Source organism: Pelophylax lessonae (assembly GCF_965119305.1).
Source record: "Pelophylax lessonae genome assembly, chromosome: 1".
Lineage (NCBI taxonomy): Eukaryota > Metazoa > Chordata > Amphibia > Anura > Ranidae > Pelophylax > Pelophylax lessonae.
This window is the reverse complement of record NC_138768.1, coordinates 67,395,736-67,410,313: the sequence shown is the minus strand read 5'-3', so window position 1 is coordinate 67,410,313 and position 14,578 is coordinate 67,395,736. Positions and strand designations below refer to the sequence as shown.

The 14,578-nt window shown below is 43.8% G+C and overlaps 1 protein-coding gene across 1 annotated transcript in view; it reads left to right on the top strand.

The window, feature by feature from the left end:
• Positions 1-14,578, top strand: part of LMAN1 (lectin, mannose binding 1) — a 180,972-nt gene that overhangs the window by 96,971 nt on the left and 69,423 nt on the right. Inside the window, 1 exon segment of the mRNA XM_082275150.1 lies at positions 12,134-12,300. Coding sequence (XP_082131276.1) covers positions 12,134-12,300 — 167 coding nt within the window.

Below are 14,578 nucleotides of genomic sequence, written 5' to 3'. Positions count from 1 at the left end.
TTTCGGGGTGTCTTTGAATTTAGCCCTCTGTAGGTTGATAATTTTCATTTCCATCAAACAATGTGGCATTCTTTCGCTCCCAACACCGTACCCAGTCCATATCAGTATTGATATCCAGCATGATAACTTTCCCCTTTGAGATCTGATGTGTTTTCAAAGTGTTCCTTTTAATTTTTTTGAGCAGTCGTTTTTTAATATCCAAATACATTGGCTTATCACATTCAATGTCTGCCACCAAGCATGCACTCGCATTGGGTATTGAAAAGTCCTTCTGACCATACAGTACAAACAAACAGCAAATGCCCCAACCTTTAAATTGCTTTAACAGCAAGGAGCACATGAAAGGGTGATGCATGTCAAACAACAACAAAGAAAAGTTGCTAGCTCAACTTACCAGCCAGCCTGCAACAAACTCAATTGTCCGGCCTGATGCCCCGTACACACGTGCAGATTATCTGCAGACTTTTGTCTGCAGACTTACCTTTTCTATGTAGTGCAAGGGCCTGCCGGATTGCATACAAATTGAAAGTGTTTAGGTTTGACCTCATATTATATGGTTTTGGTAAGTCTGCAGACAAAAGTCTGCAGATAATCTGCACGTGTGTATGGGGCATAACAGTTCATGTTAAAAACAGGGGTTTAGTTTGCACACATTTGCAAATCCATGCGTAAGCTGCAGAGGCCACATCACGGCACCCCAGTATCACAACACCTGGCAAAAAGTATGGAATCGCCACTCTTGGAAAATGTTCATTCAATTGTTTGTGTGGAAAAAGAACGAATCACAGACATGCCTGAAACCTATTTTAATTTACAATTCCAACCTTCTGGCTTTAAGAAAAACTTAAAAAAAAAGAAAAGAAAGAAAACTGTAGTCAATTGCAATTGTTTTTGCAGATCAAGCAGAGGAAAAAAGTATGGAACCATTTAATTCAATGGACCATGTATATTCTTATCATAGCATTATTGTACTTGTCATGGACCATTTTCTTTAATTTCCATTATAGATTTTCAGGTTCGAGGTCCGGACTATTTGCAGGCCATGCCATTGACGTTATGTCTGACCTCATTAATGCGCTTCTGGAAGAATGGTCAAACATTCCCATAGACACACTCCTAAACCTTGTGGACAGCCTTCCCAGAAGAGTTGAAGCTGTTATAGCTGCAAAGGGTGGGCCAACTCAATACTGAACCCTACAGACTAAAACAGGGATGCCATTAAAGTTCATGTGCGTGTAAAGGCAGGTGTCCCAATACTTATGACAATATATTGTAATGGATAGATTGAGGGCAGGTATGCCTAGAGAGAGTCCACTACTCCTTAGAGCCTTAGAGGCACAGGGACAGGAGTAGATGCAAGATCTCCTCTCCCCTACCCCCTTTGGTTTTGAATAATTATGCTACTTACAATATTATAATTGGCTGTGTGGTTTTGTTGGTGGTGTGGAAAGAGGTATTTGGGATTGTGTGAAAGGTAGGATCACTGACCCTGAAGCTGTCCAGCACCAGGAGAGTCTCCACCTGCCCTTCTTGTTTTGGGTTTTTGATAGCTTAATTGGTGGTGATGATCTTGCCAGTACTTCTGGCTTATAAGGAGTATTGATTAGTCAGATGATGTTACAATAATGGGGTGCTCACATTCTACTTGAAACTTGAACAGTGTTATTAAATGCACTTGTTGGTTTACTTGATACTTAAATGCAATGTTGTTCTAACCTATAAATCTGTGGCCTTGCCCATCCAAACAGAATTTGTCTTGTGTATTTTTTGGGCATGGCCAACTTTTTTCACATGTCAGTTTTCCTGGTTACTCTCAACAGTCCAATCATCCAAGTTAGAACTCTTGATCTGCATACAGGTGTAGCCCTTACCCCCAGAGGAGCCACTTTAAATAACGGGCTCTAAGCAAGTTAATGCACATCAACTCCATAGACCCTTGGTTTTGGAGGTGGCCCATTGGGGCAGCTCTGATGGGTAAAGTCTTTTTATGCAGCAGTGGCAGTAGCTTTCAACTTTCAATGCCGCATACAAAGCCAGTAGAATCAGTCTTGTTAATTTAAAAGTTCTTTTGGGCCCTGAGGCACCGTTCACACCTAAGCAATTTTTAGCTTGTAAAACGCTCAGCTCTAAAGCTTCAAAATGCCCCAATAAGCAAAATTTCTATTCATTTCAATGACCCCTGTTCAAATATGAGCATTCTGTCACCTGAAACAAAAACCCTTAAACTCAAAAAAGTACATGAGCTTCTTTTTGGCAGATTACAAGTGTTTTTGGCCCCATAGACTTCAATAAAAATGCCTGACTTGAGCAGAAAAGCGCTCATAAAACGCTCAAATAGCAGCTCTCCATCCCTAATTTCCTCTCCCTCTCCCCCTCCCCCCAATGCTTTCTATTGGCTAAACAAAAATGCCAGAAGCTGAAAAATGCTTGTAATACACTTCTAAAAACCACGATTGTTAGATCTGTTTATCATGCGGTTTCTTTCTATTTAATATTGTAAGTATGTTTTTATGCTTTGGGGGAATAAACTAGTCAAAACCTACTACACTATTGGTCCCCCTTTTTTGTCTTTCATCTGGGAAAAACGGAGGCATCAGTCGGAGCGATCCCATACAAGGCATCTTTAATCCTGGAATATCCTTACTAAGAGCTGGGTTGCCAAAGCCATCTGTGATCTGATCAAACGTTTGAAACTAATATCTGTGGTGAGTAGGGAACCTAGAGGGTCTGGCCACTCACTTGAGCACCGTTTGAATGATCGGTTTCTGCACCTGAGCACTTTATTTGGACACAATAATATCTAAGGACTGTTTTATTCATTTGTTGCAATATATCTTGGTTTCCTATTTTTATATTTATATTAATCACTTTGCACTTTAGGCTAGGTTTCCACTAGTGCGGCTACGAAGTCGTGCTACTTCTAGCACGACTTCGTAGCAAAAGTAAACCACGGCTTCAGTTAGACTTGTCCCTCATATATAGAGGGAAGTCACGCTCAAAAGTAGTACACGATTTACTTTTGAGGTCGCGGCAACTGAAGCCGCGGCAGTGGAAACGTGCCCCATTGAAAACAATGGGTTTTGACTTGCTGTGCGACTTGACATGTGTCAAGTCGCACCGCAAGTCGCACTAGTGGAAACCGAGCCTTATTGGATACATCACAAATAAGAATTGCATTATTTATTGTTCGCAATACATGGTTGTTTTTATATATTTTTATATATTTATATATTCACCAGCAATATTGTTTTTACACATTTATATGAAATGCTAGCGCTGTATTCATTTTACTTCACACACTTCTAAAATGCTTTAAAAAAAAGCTGCAAAAAAAAAAGCTTGAGAAAACGCCTGCAAAAACTCCAGTAAAATGATACGCTCAGGTGTGAATGGAACCTAAATGATGACCGTGGTCTTCATGCAAGACAGCCAACACAGTTTCTCGGTGCTTGTCTGACGGGAACACTTGCCACTTGTCTTCGGAATCTTCAGAGGGGTCCCTTTGATAGACCAACCCTGTTATGTAGCTGTGATTGGTCCCATTCTTTATGGTTCAGGCATGCTTCCTTTTGGAGAGTTCACCAACAGCAGATCTGGATGTCCACTTTCCAGAGCTTTTAGAGTCAGACTACAGAGAAGTTCTTCCATCTGGTCTCTCTCTTCTCAAGTCTTTCTTAGAAAGCTTAGGTAGGCCTATATCTCTTACTTGAGTGAGGTCACAGTAGAGCTTGAGAACATCTGCAGCAGAAACCTCAATAGCTTCAGCCCCTGTCGCTATCTTAACTGGATGTTCCACTCCTCGGCACAAAGCTTGGATCTCTTCTGATGTTAGTCGGATCCACTCTTCTGAGGGAGTTTCAGGATCATTAGGGCAGAGCAACAGTATCTTTGTTTCTGACAATGTATTTGTATATGTGAATAGATTAACCACAATGTCTGCACCATACAGGTAATCTTTCAACTTATCCACTACAGCCTACTTCAAGGCAAAGCACTCCAGCTTGTGGGTGGGATAGTTCTTCTCAACAGGGGTGAGGCTTTGGCTCAAATAGGCAGCAGTTCATAGGTGTCTGTTGTGCTCTTGATACAACACCCCACCCAGCCTATCCTGGCTGTCAACAACATGCAGTACATTAGGTTTGGTTGGTTCAGCAAAGACCAAGCCAGGGGCATTGGTTAAGATCCTCCTCAACTTATGTAAGGCCTGTTCACACTAATCGTACACTGGTCTTGAATTGATTCTTGAGGCTTCTTGGGCCTTCTAGTTTGCCTGGCTGGCTTCAGTGATTCTGTATTATCTTCCTCATCTTCACTCTTCAGCAACTCATTAAGAAGCCGATCTATCTTAGTGACCCTTCTACAAATCTTCATTTATTTTTGAGAAAAATCCCAGAAATGGCCTCCGTTCAGTCTAAATTGTTTGGTCTAGGCCATGAAGTGACCACTTCTAGCTTCTTGGGGTCAGTGCCACTCCCTCAGAAAACCACATGCCCCAGATAAGTGACAGAAGGCTGGTAGAACTGGCACTTCTCCAGAGACAGCTTCAGCCCCTCATCAGTAAGTCTTCTCTGAGCTTTTTCTAGGCAATTCTCATGCTCTTCAAGGGTTCTGCCAAATACAATGATGTAATCTAGGTACACCAACACTTCAGTGAGATTCATGTCTCCTACCAATTTGTTCTATCTTTCATTGGAAACTTGCTGGAGTTCCTTATAGACCTTGGGGCATTATCAAATTTGTAGAACTTCAGTGGACAGATAGACAAATAAAGGCCTTTCTTTTTCTATCTTCTGGTTGTATGGGGAATCTGGTAGTACCCACTCTTTAGGTCCAGCACACTGAACTACCTTGCCCCTGATAGGCATGGTAGGGCATATTTTCTCAGTGAGGTGATGTACTAGTCAGGGATAGTTCTCCAGGTGGACATGCAGTATTCAATGCACATTCTAAGGAACCATTCTTGTTTCACACCAACACTTTGAGAGGCGTAATGGGTCCATGACTCTTGAAAGATGCTTGTTCTCTTCAACTGCCAGCTGTTCATGAAGATATTCCAATTCAGTCAATAGAACCCATTGAGCCCCCTCCTGTAATTGCTTGTCTTCCAGAAATTGAATTTGGTGCTGGGCACTCTTGCTAGACACATATGTGTTTTTGGCTGCTAGTCATCATTTCCATCATGTTTGACATCTGTGACTTCAGGGATGCTGTAGTGTATTAACACAGACAGGATGTTCAGGTTGCTTCTTTATTCACTGCACATCAGCATGCAACTAACCTCAGCCACACCCAGCTCCCAGACATATACATAATTGTAACATTTTGCAGACAGCAACTTAACCCGTTGCTTACATACTACATTCCCTCCTCTCTTTGAATAAAACATAACATGCACAACGTATTAATAAGATTAACAAAATGCATGGATGAACAACTAAAAATTTAAACTATAAACTCCTGACTATACACATAGTCCTTAAGGTAGGCCGGTGGATTTGTTGCTCGTTTTTCTCTTGGCCATTCCGATGTGGATGGTTGTGGATTGAAGTCTGGATCACTGGCAGTATCATCACTACTCTTTGCCTGTTCGCCATCTTCCGATACTTGACCTTCTGACTCAATAAATTTCTTCACAAATGAGGAATTACGCACTTTTGTGTGACCATCTAAATCCTCTAAAACCACTTGAGTACCTCTTTCTCCTTTACAACATAAGGCTCAGGTTCAAAGGACGGAGCCAGTTTGTTAAACCGATCACTTTGAAGCAACACCTTATCACCCTGTTGAAGGCCACTAGGTTGACAATGGCGGCGGTGGTTTGCATACTGTTCAGCCCGGATCTTCCTTTCCTCATCAATATGCCGAAAAGGTTTCTGACTTGTAGGAGGACCCCCAATGTCTGGCAATTTTGTCCTGAATTTACGACCACAAAGAAGTTCCGCAGGACTAACGCCAGTGACAGTATGCGGAGTTGTGCGATAAGCCAAAAGAAAACGCCACAGTTCCTTTTTCCAGTCTCTTCTCTCTAAATGAGCAATCCGCAAAGCTTTCAGCAAGGTTCGATTCTGGCGTTCCACTTCCCCGTTAGCCTGTGGCCAGTATGGAGTTGTACGATGATGTTCAATAGCATTTGATTTCAGATAATCCTGAAATTCCTGAGAAGTAAATTGGGCACCATTATCACTCACAATCCGTTTAGGCAACCCATGAGATGCAAAAATGCTCTCCAACCCCTCAATTACAGTTGATGATGTAGCTTTAGTGAGAACTACCACCTCTTGCCACCTTGAATAATAGTCCACAACAACTAAAAGATGGTGTCCAGATGGAATGTCGCACAGATCAATGGCTAAATCTTCCCATGGTCCCTCAGGTAGAACAGTGTGAGTTACTGGTTCTGGTTTAGGTTTGCTGCCCACCAACTGACATGCTCGACATGAAGAAACCAAACGTTCCACATCCTTGTCAATTCCTGGCCACCAGACTTTCTCACGTAATCTTTGTTTGGTGCGTACAATGCCTTGATGGCCCTCATGGGCTAAATGTAATGTACGTTTCCGTAAATCTTTAGGCATCACAATACGATTGCCACGTAGAACTAGTTGTCCTGCAATACTCAGCTCTTGTTTGATTCTGTGATAGCTTGGGTCACAATCCACCCAAACCCCTTGTCTTACACATTTTCTCAACCGAGCAATTTCCGGATCCACAGATGACAATTCTTCAACCTCCCGCGGTGTCAATGCCTGAGGCATGGCGTTAGTAGCCACAAAACGAATGTACTCTTCTGCCAGGTTATGAACAGGTGCAGAAGACTGAGGCAATCTGGAAAGTGCATCTGCCGCATTAGTCGGTCCAGGTCTGTACCGCACTGTAAAGCGATATGGTAACAATCTGAGAACCCATCTCTCAATTCTGGCGGATGGTTTTGAGCGTGGCGAATATATCACTTCCAGAGGCTTGTGGTCTGTGATGATTTCAAAATCAAGGCCGTAAAGATAGGTGTGAAACCTTTCACATCCCCAAACAACAGCCAAAGCTTCTTTCTCGGTCTGAGAATAACGTCTCTCTACATCAGTGAGGGATCTGCTTGCATACTAAATAGGCCTGTAATCGCCTGTGCATTGTCTCTGAACCAAGATGGCGCCTAACCCCACAGGGCTAGCATCGACAATAACTTGGGTGCGTGCAGTAGGATTGAAATAAGCCAAAGTTGTGGCGCAAGTCAGCCGTCTCTTAAGTTCATCAAATGCACCTTGTTCCAAAAAGCCCCACTTCCAAGGGACTGCTTTGCGAGTCAACACTCTCAAGGGTTCACTGACAGTCGCCATATCTGGAATAAACTTGGCACAGTAATTCACTAGCCCAAGAAAACTGCGTACTTCTGCAGGGTTTTCAGGATTTCTGGCATCAGACACAGCTTTAATTTTACAGTCCTCCGGACCAATGCCCCTGTCAGATAGCACATGGCCCATAAAAATCATTTTATTCATTTGAAATGTGCATTTCTTCTCATTTAATGTTAACCCTTTCTCCTTCAAGCGATTTAGCACTGCACGGAGACGTTCATCGTGCTCCTGTGTGTTTGTTCCCCACACAATTATATCATCAGAAATGTTATGCGTGCCTTCACAACCATGTAGCACTTGCTGAATCACATGTTGATAGGCCTCCGGTGCGGACGATACGCCAAACATCAACCTCTTGTATCTAAAAAGACCTTTATGGCTTGCAAATGTAGTGATGACTCTAGATGCTGGGGTCAATTCAATCTGATGATAACCCCATTTCAAATCCAGTTTACTGAAGACACTTGCCCCATTCATTGCATGTAGAACATCTTCAATAGTGGGAATTGGATGTCTCTCTCTCTGCACAGCTTGGTTAGCACATCTCATGTCCACACAAATCCGAATATCTGTGCCCTTTGGTACAACAACTAACGGCGATACCCACGGACTGGGCCCTTCCACAGGTTCAATAATGTCAAGGTCTAGCAGCTCTGCCAGTTTGTGCTCAACAGGTGATCTCAGGCTATAAGGAAGTCTGCGTACTGGCTGTGCAATAGGCTTTACATGTGGATCAATGTGAAGCTCCAACTGAAAATCCTTTAATTTTCCAAACCCAGAGAAGCAATCTTTAAATTCCTCTTTCAATGCAGAAATAGCAGGAGACAGCATATTTACTCTTGCGCTGCCTACATCACGGCCAATCTGTAACACCCCTAGTGCCATTGCGGTTTGACGACCAAGCAGAGGCGACCCTGTGCCATCTACAACATAGAATTCGGTCTGCAATGGAGGACCAGTCTCATGTGTTTGAACAGAGGTATAAAATTTGCCTTTAAGTTGCAGTGGTGTACTGGAGCCATAAGCATAAATCTGTTTAGTGGTGTTACACAATTTAAGGTGATTTTCTCTGCCATTAAGACTGTGCCAAGAAGCCAAGTCCATAACATTGCATGTAGCTCCAGAGTCAATCAACACTGACACATCTGTATTTCCAATCTTAATGGTTAATGTCCCGGCTTGCAGAGAACACAGGGAGAATATAAATTCACAGTCAGGAGCACTCTCTTTATCCTCAGCTATAACATTTACTTGTGCAGATTGTCCTTTGGTTTTGTTATCTCTGGTTGTACTTCTACACACAGCTGCAAAATGACCTGTCTTTCCACAAGCAAAGCACATTTTATTCTGTACCACAGTGCAGTCCTGACTTGTGTGTCCCGCTCTGCCACATTTATTGCAGGTGATATGTAAAGTCCTCTTTGGAAAACTCTCTTTCCTACTCCAGATATTCCTATTATTATAGGTAGGTTTGGAGACTGTATTGACAGATGCAGTGTTCTTGGTTTCAATATGCAGAGCCTGGAGCTCAGACAGTTCAATGGCTCTTGCAATCTCCTGCAGACTAGTAAGTGTGAGACTAGGTTCTCTCAATAATCTCCTCCTGAGGTGCACAGATGTGCATTTCTCTATGACCTGATCTCTGATTATCTCCTCAGTTACAGTCCCAAAATCACAAGACTTTGCCAGACATTTCAGCCTAGTCACATAATTGTCTGTGGTTTCTCCCAGTTCTTGCACAGCCTGTCTAAACTTATATCTTTCATAGGGAATATTTTTCTTTGGCTCAAAGTACTCACTCAGTCTATTCATGGCTGTCTCATAGTCTGAATCTTCCCCTGTTGCTCCCAGGGTTTCAAAAATGTCCTGAACTTGAGGTCCAGCTAGATGCAGCAGCATGGCTCTCTTCTGAGCAGGTGCAGTCACTCCTGTGGCTATAACATAGAGCTGAAATCCCTTCTTCCACTTGTCCCAGCGCTGTGAGAGACTAGTGTGGTCTCCAGACACATCAAACGGTCCGATAGCCGGTAAATCCAGAAAGCTAGCCATCCTCGTCGCCAAAATGTAGTGTATTAACACAGACAGGCTGTTCAGGTTGCTTCTTTATTCACTGCACATCAGCATGCAACTAACCTCAGCCACACCCAGCTCCCAGACATATACATAATTGTAACATTTTGCAGACAGCAACTTAACCCATTGCTTACCATACTACAGATGCTATATTCAAATTGACTCATACTGTATTCACCGACCCAACTACAACTAACAACCCCATCATTGGGCTGGCCATGACTCTCTTGGCCTCAGTTTCCTCTTATCTCACTACCTTAATACGTTTGGGATCCCTCAGTGATGTCCCCTTTCCTCAGGTCTTCACCTGGATCAGGACTGGGTCAGAACACAGAGTACCTCTTGGATCTGCTTCATTCTGACTTAATCTACACCTGCAGTCTCTATTCCTTTCATAAGGCACTATTTGGTACAACAACTTGTTCAGCTGGCTAATCACTGAGGACCAGTCTTTGAGGTGGTGTAAGTACAGACCCTTTTAAAGCTCTGTATACAGTGATTTAAGGCTACTAGATAGATGGTCGGTACCTTTCATATTCAGTCTGCAAGCAGCAGTAAAATCAAACACAGGGGGCCGATCATCAGTTCCAGGCACATCGAACTGTGATCTGGACACTCGGCTGTCAGCAATCCTTCTGGCTGTGCACTCCGATTCTCAGCACTTTAGGCTACAGATGACAAGTACACACCGCAACAGAGATGTACACTCTGCAGTTCCCTCCAGAAAGAGGAAGTTCTGTCCTCTACAGCCTTGGAAAAACTGCTTCTTACCACTCCCGTTAAGAGTATTATCTGGGAGTTGTATTCCATCACTCCATTTACTCTCATGCAAGATCTTCTTCCCAGACTACATTTCCCTTAGTTCAGTGCTGCCTGCATCAAAGTCTTTCAAGTCCCTTATGTCCACCAGCTCCCTCTGCTGGATGGATGTTGAACTGGATTGAAAGCCAGCATAAGTGTCTTGTATAGGCACACAAAGCAGCTGCAGCACAGTGTCTTTATAGTTGCTCTGGCCAACTAAGCACCTGGCTACAGGGCCGGTGCAAGACTATTTTGCGCCCTAGGCAAGACCAGCTACTTGCACACCCCCCCCCCCAAAAAAAAAAATTAATTAACTCAATTCTAGCGCTAAAACTCCTGCCTAACACTAAACTGATGACCTGTAGGGGCTTTGCGTATGTGCGCCCATGAAACAACGAAAAACTTCTGTTCCGTATATTTTTTCTTAGGCAATGCTTTAAAAGCCCTGTGCAGATCATCAGTTTAGCGTCAGGCAGGAGTTCTGATACTAGAATTATTTCTCTCACTCCGGTGTGCGCTATGATACAAACCATGTATAGGCCAATCATAGGCGCTAAAGCACATGCATTTTTGTGTGTGTACAGCATACAGGTGGGGGCGGGCAACACTGGCACTGGGGTGTACAGTATACAGGTGGGGCGGGCAACACTGGCACTGGGGTGTACAGTATACAGGTAGGGGGTGGAGGTATACAGTATTCAGGTAGGGGGGCAGGGGTGTGCAGTATACAGGTGGGGACGGGGGGGGTGTGCAGTATACAGGTGGGGGCTGGGGGGTGTGCAGTATACAGGTAGGGGGCGCAAGGAGTGTGCAGTATACAGGTAGGGGGCGCGGGGAGTGTGCAGTATACAGGTGGGGGCGGTGGGATGTGCAGTATACAGGTTGGGGCAGTATGCAGCTGGTAGGGAGATCGGTGTCCCCCTGGCAGTAGGTCCTCTCACACACACGAGGCAGTCAGGCTGTGTGGAGAGGTGACTCATCGTTAGGCAGGGGACTATCAGTGTTATGTGCACAGAGCCCCATCCTGGCTCCTCACATCACCAGACACCGATTCCACTCAACTCTATTACCGATCATAGACTCCTCCCTCTTCCTGACTCTGGACCGTCCAACCCCGCCTCCTCCACGACGTCATTCAGCTCTGCCCTTCAGAGTTCCTCATTCGTCCTGCATCTGGACAGAACAAGAAACAAGGGAGAGGGGGGTGACGTATGTGAAGGAGGGGGACAGCAGGATGTCAGGAGAGGCAGGGCGCGCCATCGCAATTAAGCTGGGCTCTGCATCGATCCATTACAATGCGCCGATTTTTGTTGAACACCAATAGTAGCTGTGGCTGCGCCCTTGGCGGAAGTGCGCCCTAGGCGGCTGCCTGTTTTGCCTAATGGTAGCGCCGGCCCTGCCTGGCTTCACAGGTAAGGGGTGAGTGATGCATGCAGAATTGTAGCATTTGGATCCACATGACAGCTAGGCATCTTCCCTTGTTAGAAACAAAGGTCAGCAATGGAAGCCTTAATACGTCTCTCAAAGCTTTTATTTATTTGTTACCTAAAATCCCCTTCCTGTGGTCAACAAACCATCCTGTACTTAAAATTTGTATCATATAAATAAACTCTCATTACATCATGTGCAGACTGATAGGAAATTAGCTTAAGGTATTATTATGGAAAGTAGGCAGCTGCATCTAATGATTTTTGAAGTAATCTGAACCATCTGCCTCCGTGGACGAAACAGTTCACCCGCTAATCCAGATTATGGCTGACAAACCATTTTTGGCATATAGTTCCTAGTAACAGTGTGTCCTTGACAGGCTCAAACTGCTGCAGACTTTTTCTCCTGCTTGACTTCCCAGCCTAGGTCCTGCTCCCCACTTCGCTTTGCTCTGCTCTTTGTATGTTTGGATAGACAGCAACATGGCCTTCCTCTTGAAGGGAATGGTTAGCAATCAACTGAAGAGTTTTGGACTGGGGGATGCTGGTGAAGAGAAGAAAGAAGGGGGCGATGCTTCCGACCCGGCGGCAGCGGCAGGAATGACCCGCGAGGAGTATGAGGAGTACCAGAGACAGCTGGTAGAGGAGAAGTGAGTATAAAACTCTTTTTACCTTTTCTTGTCAGAGCCAAGAATGTCCTCTTTTCCCGAAGTGGGCGTCAGGAAAAGAGTACATTCATAATACTCGGCCCCTAACTTCCAGAGACAGCCCATGTTTTTCAATACAGATCTCTGGAAATGTCCCTGATTTGCAAAACAAATCCCATATCATAAAATTCCTTGCTATCTGAATGTTGAAAAGCTTTATCTGCTAATGATTCCTTGGCTTTTTGAAGTTTGTAACGCACCGAAGAAGAACATCTACAGTATGTTGCAAAAAAAGGCTTTCACAATTTAGTTAACATTAATTGGCTTTATGCTGAACACCTAAATAAAGATTTGTGATCATCTGTTACAGCATTGTGCAAATGATGTTTCTTCACATACCAGCTGTCAAGCAAAATGTCCTTGGAATTCATTTTAAACTATTAGCAGCTATGATATGGCCTTTTATAAAGTATTGCATCAGTTTGAAAAGAGTGTAGTGCCATGTTGGCCATTAATAGACTCCACGTACTGGCTGTATAGGTTTAAGCTGCAGGCTTCCAGTCTGCTCTTGTCTAATACTTCACCTGGATAACAATGTAGTGCAAGAGCCTGCCTGATTGCATACAAATTAAAAGTGTTTAGGTTTGACCTCAGAATATATGGTTTTGGTAAATCTAAAGGAAAATTTTACAAGAAAATGGTATAATGTAAGACCAGCCTTAATCCACTCAGCCAATAAAAGAAAGCATTTCAGCCCACAGTTCTTTTCTAGGGATAGCTAAGAAAAGTGTTCTTTAAAGGCCCGTACACACGTACCGATCGTCGGCATACAAACGTCGGTGGACGAAGGATCTGCCGATTGTACGCGTGTTAGTATGGTGCCTCCGACAGATGTCTGCGCACAATCCGCGGACAAAAGTCTTTCTTGCAAACATGAAAATATTTGTATGCCGACACCAGAACGGACAATTGTTCGCCTGTCAGTACACAATTCGGCCGACAGACCGCAGATTTGCAAGACTGGGCATGCTCAGAAAATAGAAAACACAGGGAAAGTTAACCATTACATGACATCACTTCTGCAGTCGGCGGACAAAATTCTTGTGCTGTCCTTGTGCTGTCTTTGCACTTTTCAGCAGACACCGACATCCCGGGGAGAAAAGAGGAACATTTGTATGCCGACCATCGGTACGTGTGTACGGGGCTTAAGTGTATAACAGCACAATGACATTTATGGTAGCATAAAGCCCTTAACCAAAAAAAACTTAATTGATTTATTTGTTAACCTTTTACAAAATAGGCAAAAATAAATACAGCCTGCTAAACCATTCAAGTTGACTTGTTCTGTTTGAACACTCCTCGTATGATACTGTAAAATATACCTGTAGCAAAAATTACATGATTGAATTGGCTCTTTTTTAGTGCCTTAAGATAACTGGACCCCGGAACAAAGCTGAATCTCGAAAGCTTGCAATGCAAATTCTGACTTTAACTAGGAAGCTGGGGCATTGTCCTGCCTGCCAAAACTTCTAAGGCTTCCTTATTAGTTCCAATTAGGTGCCAATTATTGACATTGTGTCAAGTAAAAGAGGGCAGGCCAAAGTACCGATGTAGTCATCTAACTGTGGAGATGCCTGTTTCAGTTAGGAACCAGATTACTAAGGTCAGTTTAAATCCAGGTTCATTTAAAAATATGCAAATTTAGCATTTTAACACCTTCGAGCCGGTGCCTCCCGGCGCTTTAAGAGGTTTAGGATGCCAGGAGGTGGGGGCGGGGTTTGTGATCATGTGACCGCTGGAATTGTCCGATGGACATGATTGGAAATTACGTTAGCCATCGGTAATTTTGTCAGGAGCACGCAGAGCGCGCGCACTTGGCACAGCTGTATTTGCACTAATGCATGCAAATATGCAGCTGCTTGGTGCCAAGGCCCACCCACAAACAGACCGCATATTTGCATGTGGCTGGGGCAAAGAGGTTAAATAGATTCCAATTAGGGTAAAACCTTAGGAAGATGTGCATTATATGCCAACACTGGTGTTGCAACGTACCTCATCAACAGAGGCAATACAAGGAGTGGCTGAAAATGTTTTATTCAACCAATTTTGCTATGTCCAGTGGTATTCCAAGACTGCCTTTAGTGGTCTTAGGTATTCCAGAGATAGCATGAATAACTATCAGACCAGTTTATATTTTGGATATGCAAATAGACATTTTACTAGCAATTTTTATTTCTCCACTGTTACAGCAGTTGTGCAGGGTGTCTAGTTAGCACCAGAG